General features: G+C 46.9%; 1 protein-coding gene across 1 annotated transcript in view; it reads right to left on the minus strand.

Annotated features, from left to right (window-relative positions):
- LOC144783207 (uncharacterized) overlaps positions 1 to 11,963 on the minus strand; it is a 184,907-nt gene extending 172,944 nt beyond the window's left edge. The window contains exon 1 of the mRNA XM_078662302.1: positions 11,603 to 11,963. Coding sequence (XP_078518428.1) covers positions 11,603 to 11,963 — 361 coding nt within the window. The remainder of the gene's footprint in view (positions 1 to 11,602) is intronic.
- Positions 11,964 to 12,621: the final 658 nt, after the last annotated feature.

Here is a 12,621-nt window from a genome sequence, read left to right on the forward strand (position 1 = left end):
AGCTCAAAGGTGTTGGTTCTCCCTATTCAGGTCAGCCTACTGTTTTCTTCTGGGAGGCATTTCAAACCTATTCAAAGCTCGGAAGGCACACAGATGGGGCCCAGTGGGAAACAGACCGGACTCCTGAAGGGAGCAGACACTTGCACCTGGGGCCCCAATACACTGTGCTGGCACCACCGTTTCCAACCCCCAGGTCCCTATACAATACCACAGAGGACATCTCTCTGGATGAGACATTTCTTGAGAGACAGGCAGCTGCTCATGCTGCCGGACCACGTGAGGCATTCGGGCTACCCAAGTGCTGCAGGCACAGACTCCCTTGGGATCCATTGAGCACTGGTGATGATCAGGGGACAGGGACGGAGACAAAGTGGGTCCCTTCCTTCCCCTGGTCACCTCTTCCTTCCTGTTGTGCAATGGGATGACAAAGGCCCCTAAGGCCGCATCAGGCTGCACCAGCCGGAGGAGAGGGCCACAAACAACTAAAACAGTAGAGAGGGGTCGCCAACAGCAGAGGAGCCTTTGGACGCAGACAGAGTCGTCCAGATCCTGGTGGCAGTGAACTCCTTGCAAGCGTCCTTGGAGGGGAAGATCAATGCAGTAGCTAAAGACCTGCTCCGAGAGGACGAAAGGAAATTCAGGGAGAGATTGGCCCATGCTGAGGTCTCCCTTGGACACCTGCAACCACAGCCGGTAGACCTCCAACAGCAGGTTTGTGACTTCACAGATCGTCTTCTAACCCTGGAGGAAAGAGCAGAGGATTCAGAGGGCTGTGCCCACTGCAGGAATATCCATGTGGTGGGCTTGCTGGAGGGGACTGAAAAACAGGACATGGCTGCTTACATAGAGAGGTGCTTGCGAATGGATGTTGCTCCTGAGGGACTGTCCACTTCTTGTTGGAGCGGGTAAACTGGTCTCCACGTGGATGCTGCCAATGGGGGAACCTCCGCAACTCATGGTGGCCAAGTTGTTGCAATTTTCCAACAGTGATATCATCCTCCAAGTGGCCAGGAGAGCTGGCCACTACACTGAGTGACAACAACAAGAAATCCGCTGGTCTTCAAAGAAGAAGAATATATAGACAGATGTTTAAGCCGTTCACACCTCAGAGGAGTACAAACAGAAAAGGAGTCTCAATTAAGAGGACGGATTCCCGATACCCACCGAAGTGGAATGCTTCATCATTTGGGATCTCCTCTTGGCTGCACGCTACTGCAACCAAGGAGCTACAACTCCTTGCTAGTGTAAAGGAGGAGCTCACGGATGTTTTTGATGTAATGCGGAACTAGATCTCCTAGTCCTAGGTTCGATAAAACCAAAGGCAGTGTGGTGAATATATGGTGCAGTGCGAAAAGTGAATTAAAATTGACTACCAGGAGAGAATACGTTTATTGGGTATCCCGTGGTGTAAATAGTTAAAAAGCCCTGAGGGCGCGATCTGAATATATGTGCGAGCGCGCTGATAAAGTGGTCTACATGTTTCAGCCAATTCAGATCTATCTATGATCATGGCTTTCTTCAGGACCTAGGTGTAACTACTGCACTTTTAAATATGTGAAAAATGTGCACAAACTAAAAGGAACGATACAACCATATACCTGTGTACATCAATATGTTGGCATAGGTGTTGCACTCCTGTTGAAAAAAAGAGAGATTCATATGTACATGCTTGAAATTAGTCTGTATCTATATATACAGGACAATTATATTGCAATGTGAACATGCTAAAGTCCTCAAAAATGGACAGATTAGAACTCTGTATTAAAACGCCTTACCCGTATCAAATCGGGAGGCAGACCCACCGCTTCTGGCAACAGCTCAGGGCATGAGGCAACGCTCTGTGAATGGAAAAAGAAAAAACTAAGCCCACAGGGAATGGGGATTTTCGTAAAAAGTGGTAGGCCAAAAATGCTCAACCACTATAAATATTTTCATTTTTATAATCATATGGGTTTATCAGGATTTATCAGTAGTACCATCATAAGTATATTGCAAATAGTGTTAAATATTATGAGTGAAAAGCAGTCAGTTACGCACTACCTTTCACCTCAAAGATAGCATAGAATTCAGGCAGTTAAGGGATATACATAAAGCACATCCTACCACGCCATATGCTCAGCAGAAACTACATTTTTCAGTTTTCCTAACTCTTGGTGTAGTTCTGAAGACGAACACGTCATGAGCATTTAACCGCGACGCTAGTCACGTGGTCATGCATCCCTCATAGGTGAGGGCAGTTACTAACACCCGATATCTCCGGATCCGGCCCGGGTAACGACGGAGTAGGTAAGGTCAACAGCTGTTGCACCACCGCTTTCTCATCTTGGTGATACTTTGTTCTACATTGCCTTGTGTGGTGTAGGTATTAGATGGAGCACACCTATATAATAGAGGCATCCATAGTCTTCATAGTTTACCCTGTACTATCTGCAGGGCTTGTCTCTATACCATCTGGAGCTTTTTTGTGGTAGGATGTGCTATATGTATATCCCTTAACTGCCTGAATTCCATGCTATGTTTGAGGTGAAAGGTAGTGCGTAACTGACTGCTTTTCACTCATAATATTTAACACTATTTGCAATATCTCCCTTGGAGTAAAGGATTTACTCCCCTGCTTTGTAGGCCGGAACCAAAGATGCATCTGCCTGCTTTACATCTCCGAAGCTCCAAAGTATTTGCAACACAGGAGGTGGGTTTCCAGACTTCCCAGAGGCCGAACCGAGTCCCCAGCAAAGCTGAGACCCATAGCCCCCATGGGTACCGTGGAACCGGAACCCCTGGACACCGTGCATATTTGCAACTGCATCAGCTTCTCGATGTTCCTTGAGGCTGTGCATTGGGTTACTTGTAGACCAGACCCCGAACAGCATTTCCTCCGAAGATTGTTGGCCCCCACTCCACGAGTGCTCCGTGAGCCAACTTCTTGTGATTTCTCTCGAGGTACCTTTGTGACCCCTGGTCCATTGGCCTGTGGGTCCCTGAGAAGGCAACTGTGACTTTCCTTTGGCTTCCCTGGTTGCTCCAGATGTGCCCTGACTCTCCACCACTTGGTGAGTCCCCCCGGACCTTGCTGGTCCGCACCGAAGCATCTTTCCTCTTCCTGCGTGGGTTACTGTTGCCAAAGCTTGTTGGGTTCAATCCGGCCACCGACACCGCAGCACTCAACATCCTTCGTGGGACAGCTCGAATCCAGCTCCTGGTCATCGTCGACACCTCCTGGTCCTCGTGGCTGCAGAGTCAAGCTTCACCTCTTCACACCTGAATCACCCGACATCGGTGGGCATTCGTCTATCTTGCCCCTGGGAACTGGCAAGTGACCCAGACTCTGTCCCCTCTGCTTTCAGGTTCCTCACATCTTTGATCCAAGCTTGGATCACACCAGACACCTCGACGGCAGCAGCACTTTGCAGCAGATCGCCATTGAAAGCGATGACACGCGCACTCGGTGTTACCGCTGCGAGACCTGAAATGTTTTAAGCTTCTTGTGTTTTTGATTTTAAAAAATTCACGGATGCACTTTCGTTTACAAATTTTAAATTGTAAATTCACTGTCTCACTCTAATCTTGCTGCTCACTTTTCGCCTCTGCAGCCCCGTTCCACCGCAAGCGTTAGGCTTGATTGACGTGGAGGGTGCAGGGCGGTACTTTCTTCTGGGTTCCCTCCCGGTGCTGTGCAGTGATTGGGCGAGTGTGTGGAGGCGGAGCTGACTGCTAGCCCGTCCTCTACAAAAACCCATTGACAGGCAGCTTTCGCAGATGACATGCGCACTCTGTGTTACCACTGCGCGACCTGAAATGCTTTAAGCTTCTTGTGTTTTTTATTTAAAAAAATTCACGGACGCACTTTCGTTTACAAATTTTAAATTGTAAATTCACTCTCTCACTCTAATCTTACTGCTCACTTTTCGCCTCTGCAGCCCCGTTCCACCGCAAGCGTTAGGCTTGATTGACGTGGAGGGTGCATGGCGGTACTTTCTTCTGGGTTCCCTCCCGGTGCTGTGCAGTGATTGGGCGAGTGTGTGGAGGCGGAGCTGACTGCTAGCCCGTCCTCTACAATAACCTGATGCCGCCAAATACGCGCAGCGGATGCGCGCAGCGTCCGCGCCGTATCCGCGCCGAAGACAAGCCAAAGACTAGCCCGTCTATGCCCGTCCGTGCTAGGACGGGCCACAGGGCAGGAAACCACGCTCAAATACCACAGAGCAGACAGGCATTTTCCTCTAGCCAGCTAAAGGTGCTGCGTCCCCCAAAGCAGGATGGCTGCACCACACTCGAGGTGCACCATGCAGGAAATGCTACCTGTCCAAATTGCAATCTCTCACTCACAAATATCCAACCATATCCTGACAAAAAGAAGGGGCACACAAAGCGAGAGCAGCCATCTGTTCCTAACGAGCAAGACTTTCTGTTCTATAGTGTAAACTGCCGCTCGTTACCTAAGCACAAATTGGATATCTTTAACCTCCTATTAGAATAACAACCTAGTGCACTCTTTGTGACTGAAACCTGGCTACAAGATAGTGCTGGCCCTGACATAGCCACAGCTCTCCCCTCAAATTATGCCATTGTGCGGAGAGATAGAGCGAGAAAAACAGGAGGTGGCATTGCAATTATTTTCAAGAGGCAGCTTAAATGCAGCCTCGACCCTGTTGACATCCCTGACTGCGAAGCAGCCTTCTTTAAATTAAATATGAATCCCAACTTCACTCTTTCTGCCATGTTGATTTACAGGCCCCCTGGAAACTCCACCCAGTGGGCATCTACACTGGCCAACTATATCACCCCTTTTCATCTGGGATCAAAAAACTTTTCCTTGATTGGAGACCTAAATCTGCATTTAGAGGACGTATCTAATACCTCATGTACAAACTTGCTAGACGATCTAACAGCATTGAACATCAAGTTACTTAACGCAGGCCCTACGCACAAGGCAGGGCATCTAATGGATCCTATTTTTTTTTTATCTTAATGAGTTAGTATGGCACAATGCAACCCCCATTTGTTGGTCGGACCATTATTTAATTAAGTTCAGCCTTAAACTACCAGCTGCAAGCTTTTCACAGTCCACCTTCCAAACTACGTCAAGAAAAAATTGGAAACATTTAAATATCTCATACTTCAATAAGGCACTGGGCGAAAATCCCCCTCCATAGGGCCAGAACATGGAAAGTATAGCAAAAGCAACTCATGAGTGGCTTGGCGATGCAGCCGATGTATGCCTACCCACCCCCCATATAAAAGGAAAAAGTCACCGTCCCCCAGCCCCTTGGTACAATGATTCATTGAAAGTTGAGAAAACCAAATGTAAATCATTGGAGAGACTATGGCGGAAAGACTATGCACCGGACAAAAAAGCGACATACAACAATGCAAGGAACAAATATATTGCTGCTTGCATGAAAGCTAAAGCCCTGTATGTGTCAAATACCATTATGGAAGCGACAAACCGATCAAAAACTTTGTTCAACACGGTCAAGGAACTGGCCGGTGCGCAGACTACAGCAACTGCCCGACCGCTAAATGAGAAAAAATGTCAGGATCTCCCATAGATTTTTACTGATAAAATTGACAATTTAATCACAGAAATAAAAAAAAAAGACTGACAGCCCCATCCAAGTTGACTCAGACAGCGTCCCTGCCAAGGCTACTCTGGAATACTGGCCTCCCATTACAACAGATAAACTGAAGACCATCCTCAAGACCATTAAATCAGGATCTCCTAGTGACCCAATCCATATTAATGTACTAAATGAACTGGACACTCCTTTTTTGGAGATAATACTAGACACTTTAAATTCCTCTTTTTTACATTCTACAGTTCCTACGCTGTGGAAACACGCAATGATAAACCCTCTACTAAAAAAAACAACAGCGGATCCTGAAACACTGTCCAATTACAGACCTATATCGCTTCTCCCTGTTTTCTCAAAAATATTGGAAAGACATGTCCACTCGGTCCTAACTCACTTTACGGAAGAGAACAATCTCCTTCACCCATCACAATCAGGTTTTCGAGCCGGGTTTTCCACGGAAACAGCACTGTTGGGAGTCACCGAAAAAATTCGGAAACTCCTTGATGATGGTCAAACGGTAGCCCTCATTTTATTAGACCTGAGTGCTGCCTTCGACACCATATCACACGAAAAGGCTGTTAACCACATTGGAAAACATTGGGATCCGCGGTGAAGCACTAAAGTGGATTAGTTCTTTCTTGGAACACAGGACGTTCCAAATTATATCAGCCTCAGCTTGCTCAGGAAATTTCAGTGCACCGCACGGAGTCTCCCAGGGCTCAATTCTGAGCCAGCTATTTTTTAATCTGTATGTCAAGCCTCTGGCTGACAAAGTAGGACTTACCGTAATGACCTACGCGGATGACTCACAAATCATCTTTTCTCTCTCGGAATCCAGCCCACTATCTCCTTCTCATCTCAAACAAGGTCCCAGTGACATATTCGACTGGATGACAAGCAACCAGTTGAAACTAAATGGAGACAAGACAGAGGTCCTCCTATTGGGAAAACAGAAAGACCTGTGGAACTCTTCCCACTGGCCTACCCAAATGGGAAATCTCCCGGTACCTACCACCCAGGTTCGCAAGCTAAGGGTCATCATGGACAGAACTCTTTACATGAAACAGCAATCCGGCAAGGTGGCAGCCTTATGTTTTACCATCTTGAAATGGCTTAGAAAAATTCTCTGGATGCTGCCACTTTCCACCCAAAAAACCGTAGTCAATGCCCGCATCACATCTCGGCTTGACTACGGTAACATCCTGTATCTGGGTTCAAATAAAGCCGTAGTGCGGAGACTGCAACTAGTCCAGAACTCAGCTGCTAGGCTGCTGTGTAAAATCCCAAAAACCGCCAGCATCTCGGCTCATCTGAGAGACCTACATTGGCTCAGGGTGGAGAACCGTATCAAGTTCAAAGCCCCGAGCTACATGTTCAGGATAAAAGCGGGCACAGCGCCTAAATATCTTCAAGCTTTAGTCCAACTTTACACACCTAAGCGTAGCCTACGGTCACAATCCGCAGCCAATTTTTGCGTGCCTAGGTTCAAACTATCAAGAATGGGAGGCAAATCATTCTCACACTTAGGTCCATCTCTCTGGAATGAGCTACCCCCCCCCCCCCCCATATACGCAAGGAGGTAAACTACTCGAGGTTCCGCAAAAACATAAAAACCTGGCTGTTTGATCAATAACAGCTCCTGCCAGGTCCTATGCCTTACCACTGTGCTACGTCATGGCGCCGGGAAACCCTTGTTGGGTAGCTGCGCGCATTATAAGCTTAACAAATAAATAAAATAAAATAAATAAATCAACGACGAATCCCGACACCAAAAGGCACATATGCACCCGGTTTTCCTGAGTGAGGTAACATGAGTTCTACGGTGCTCCTGTGGGTGTTGGCCCTTGACCCCCTTAAGTCTGAAGGGGTTTGCTCAAAGTCCTCTCCTAAGTGTCCTTAATCTTTAAATTTCCAACCGCGACTTTCCCCATAGAAGATAACGGCTATTCGCTGCTGTGTTCTCACACTGCACACGTCCCCCGTGGATCCCCTGTGTCACTACCTTGGGTGGTTCCTTGTGGTCCCAGCGATTCTACAGGCTCTAGGCCTTGTGTCTAGTCAAGTTGGGATTCTTATACCTCTTTCTTAATAATTGGTTTGGTTATCCCCTAGGGCCTAACGCATATTGTGCTAATTTACTTTGATATATTAAGTGTAACATATGTGCTTTGACCTCTAGCCTCATAAAGATACTAGTAGGGTGTGTTTAGTAATAAATACATATATCGTATATATATACCTGGTGTGGTTCTCCTTTCATTTAGGCATTCAAGAGATTATAGACTGGTAAAACAAGCTGCTTTACATTCCTTCAAGACTTAGCCTGAAGGCTGCTCTCCATAGCTACCACTAGGATAGCTTTCTAATAATGTTGTCCTTAACCTATCACCTCTAAGGGGTGGTTTGGACTGGTGCAAGGTGCCCACTATAACTAGTGGACAGCATATGCCAGGCCAACTTCTCACACCATAACACACTGCATGGGATGGACAGTCTAGCCTGGGAAGACCGGGAGACACGGGTTGGGCACCTCCTACACCTAACAGATGACCCTGTATGGTGAATGATAAACCGCAACACTTAGTGTTCAACTTCCTTACTTCGAAGGTTTGCAGGATGGGGACACCGGCCAAGGGATACCGTATCCGCTCATTCTTTACAAGAGAAACACTTGACAGAGCAGGAGGGGAGGCACCTGCAAGCCAGATGGAAGGGCCAACTCTTTTACACCACCTACTCTGCGTACTCCTGGGGAGTCCAACTATTGGTGGCGCCCAGAGTGCCATTCCAGCTGGAGGGGCACAGGGTGGATCCTGAAGGCAGATATGTCTTCATCAGCGGCAAGCTAGACTGCTCCTCACTACACATAATGGGACTCACTGAGCCTGCCATGGTGGTTGGGGACTTCAATAGCATGGTGAATGTACAGCTAGATCGCTCACACCCACCGGTGCAGGGTAGTGGAACAGCTTCATGACTTAATGGCCAATTGGCACCTGTTGGGTGCGTGGTGCAAGGCGCAACCCCTGGCGAGGGAATACTCCTTTTCTCCTATACATACACTGCACAGGAGGATCGACTTGTTTCTTACTTCACAACACTTAACGGGAGCATCGGGTAACACAGAATACTGAGTGAAGACTTACTCCGATCACTGCCCCCTGCTACTGTCTTTGAAATGGGGCCTGGTGTGGACCCACATCATCTCCTGGACACAACAGCAGTCAGCAAAGGAGGATGGAGTGTTTCGTGGTATCGTATAGGAAGAGATCACACCCTACTTTGAGCATAACCCAGGCATGGCTACAACACCACTGGTGTAGTGGGACGCCTTCTGGGTGTATATTCGGGATCTTTATCAAAACCTCTAATTGGGGTGCACAGGGTGTATATTCGGGATCTTTATTAAAACTTCAAATTGGGATGCACCCCGCGCTGCAAGTCCAGTTGAGCCATACCGTGGTCGAGTTTAGACTCCTGGAGATGTATGTGGTATCAGAGGTGGAGGCATGAGCCATGCTGGTGTGGCAGAGGCAAGAGCACTTAGAGAGGGGGGTCTGCTTGGCCCTGCACAACTATAGTTAGTATTTGGCGTGGTTGCCGTCACACCAGACACCAGGTAGCAGATTACGGAAGGTGAAATAGCCCTTGAAATCAAACAATCAGTGACAATAGAAATGCCCACAGTGACGGGCTACCCCTGGAATTCTATAAGAAGTGACAGACTCACCATATAAAGCCCCTGGTGGTGATGTATGCAGCAGCACTGGAAGTAGGGCAATAATCCAGCCCCTCGATAGAAGCCTTAATATACAGTGCTTATACCACCTTATCAATTGCCTTCCTGACGGGCTGCGAAAGCCAGTTGCATTTTTGGTTGACATGGAGATGGTTTTCAACAGCCTTTCGTGGATCTACCTCTTTGGGGTATTCTGCCACATGGGGGTTGGCATTGAATTGCTGGCCTGGATTTGTGAGTTATTCCCGGACCCCGTTGCATGTGTTTGGGTGGGTGACAACTACTCAGACCAGTGACAAATGCACAGGGACACTAGTCAGGACTGTCCGCTGTCACCGCTTCTGTTTGCACTAACTATGGAATGACTTGCGAGCAGATTGCGAGCGGGGGAGCATGAGCTGCGGGTGGATGGCAGACTGCACGCGGTTTCCCTATACGCAAATTACATTTTAATCTACTTGCTCAATGTAGATGTAGGTCTGAAGCCCACAATGGACCTATTAAACACATTTGGCTCACTGTCCTGACTGTGGACGAGCATACCCAAGTCGTATCTTTTTTCACCGTCAGCCAGGTGTGCAACCCAGATGGCGAATTCCAGATGCTACGTGATCCTCATAGCCACACACACCTTTCGGTATTTGAGGGTCCAGGCAATCTGGACAAAGTGGTCACCTCACTTTGTGGAATGTCGGCTATTTGATGGACAATGCCACTCTCCCCCCTGGGCAGTGTCATGCTGGCGAAAAAGGTTGCCCTACCTCGAGTATTATGCGCATTTGCCAATGTACCATTACTGTTGACTCGGAAGGTGTTCACAGACCTGAATAGTTGGTTCTCTGGGATGATCTGGGTCACAGGTTGCCACAGCGTGGCCTTAGAGGAGAAATGTTTGCCAGATCATGAAATGTACTACCTGGCATGTCAACTACAATGGCTTATGATGTGCATAACCTCAGATCGGTCACCCAAGGCCGCCAGCCTGTGGCCGTGCAGCACGAGGTAGACTGAACTCAGCGATGTGCTAGGCCGGGTTCACGGTGTGGCACATATATCGCTGCTGGTACACGTGGCTTGGCACTGCTGGGCCCACTTCAGGTGGCACCAATGCGCGGATGTGGTTTACTTGCTGGATTCACCCCTGTGGTATCTTCCGGTATTCACCAGGATTGGACGAGTGGGCATCCATTGCAGTGGCAACATCCTTCTATAGTGGACCTTGGCCAGCAGTGTTCACAGGGGACTACCCACATGTTTGCAAAACTGCAAGAGATATATGCCACTCCTGCTGGGCAGTTGACCCACGCAGCACTTAAGGGGGCCATCTGTGAGACATGGGGAGATCCCTGCAAAGAACCTGATTTAGACCCGGTACTGCTGACGTGGAGCCCCGGGTGGCATAGGATCACTAACATATTGTGAAGTGCGGGGTAGTAATCCAAAAGATGAATGGACAATGAAGAAGTACAAATTCAAGCTGAGTTTATTTAGCTCAACAAAAAGTTCAAAAGAAACATTTTGACTCTACACGTTCTTTTGCCTCACATGAATTTTAAATTGTAGATTAGGTTTTGATTAAACATCCTAATAGAGGTAAGAAAGGTGCCTTTAAGTTTTCATTACCTGTTCAACTTCTCAAGACATCCAAAGGTTCACACTTTTTAGGAAAAAAAGTGTGATGGAACAAGAGAGTTTTAGTCAAATTGTCTACTGAACAAGCTACTCAAATTCTCACCTCTAAGGGTGCCTTGTTGAGGAAAGTTGTGATTTTTCTAATTTCCCTTTAGGTGCATCTTCTGATGTCTCTTCCAATTCTTTAGCCAATTCTCAAAGTAGTCATGTTACTTCCTCAAAACCTACACCTTCCTTTTCAGGTTCTCACAGAACACATCATAATTGCTCAATACCTGTTAGGTTTAAGGACTTCTATGTGTTTTGATGTACTTACCTTTTGTCCCACAGGTCTTGTTGTTCATTTTATATTGTAGGGAGATGATGTAAAGGTTTGTCTTATGTACCTGTTCTCAGACGTAATTTGATTCTTATTGAAGTCCCTTCTTTCTTTCGATAACTGTTCTACACATTCTATATGTCATACTTAAATGTTCTTTGTTCCTGGCGTGCGCACCTTCATATCAATTACTTCTGATAAAGACGGATCTCTACAACTTAAAATACGTTCTTGTATATTTTTGTCGAAAACAACTATAAATAAATTGGTCTCTAATGTGCATGTCAAGAGAAGCACCAAAATGACAATCAGCTGCCAAGTTCCTTAAAACAGACATACATTCTTCCACTGTTTCATTGGGATCTTGCTTCCTCTTCATGAAATTAAATCTTTCCAAAATGACATTGGGTTGTTCTAAGAACCTCTTATTAAGTCTTTGAATTGCATCTTTGAAGATATTCCAGCCATCACCATCACCAGGCGGTGGAATAGAGGACGGAAGATTATCAAATATTTGACTAGCAGCACTGCCTAAATGACTGTAAAGAATTGCTAATTTGCGTTTCAGAGAATGTTCATCAGCATCAATGGCACTAAGATAACTTTCAAAGCTGTGAAACCAAATTTTCCAAGACTCCTTTGGTTTGCCAGGTAGAGGAAGAACATGATTTAAATGTACAATTTGTTGATCTGAAGACATGGCAAATAAATCTTGTTGGAAAAGGGGTTTAAATGAAATTGTTGTAGATCTTCAAAATATTGCTTAGCAAGAAAGTCTCTATAAAAAAGATCTTATATATATATATATATATATATATTGCCAAAGAGAATTTTTAAAATGTTTTTCTTTTAAAAGCCAAAATGTCTCTTTATGAAAAATAATAGCAGCCCGTCCCGACGTTGTCTGGGAGCAATTAGGCTTCAGGGCCCCCGCCCGGCCCGACGTTGTCCGTGGGTCCCCCGGAGCCTTCCTCCATATATTGCAGTATTATACGTCTATGTTTACTTTGTACGCTTTTGTAACCTGCACACGTCACTTTTTCCTCCTGTAATGCACCGTTTGGCTCACTTTTGTAATGCACCGTTTGCTTCCTCTTGTATTTTGTTGGCTCACGATTGTCATTTTTGCTTCATTTAATGTAACGTTTGCTTTTGTATTTTGCCGCCGCTCACCGCTCCTAAATAAATAAATAGATAACCTACCTGATCCGCCGCTCACCGCTCCTCCCCGCCTGTCCGCCGCTCCTCACCGCCTGTCCGCCGCTCCTCACCGCCGCTCCTCACCGCCTGTCCGCCGCTCCTCACCGCCTGTCCGCCGCTCCTCCCCGCCTGTGAGCCGCTCCTCCCCGCACTCATGT

The sequence above is a fragment of the Lissotriton helveticus genome, chromosome 9 (assembly GCF_964261635.1).
Source record: "Lissotriton helveticus chromosome 9, aLisHel1.1, whole genome shotgun sequence".
Taxonomy (NCBI): domain Eukaryota; kingdom Metazoa; phylum Chordata; class Amphibia; order Caudata; family Salamandridae; genus Lissotriton; species Lissotriton helveticus.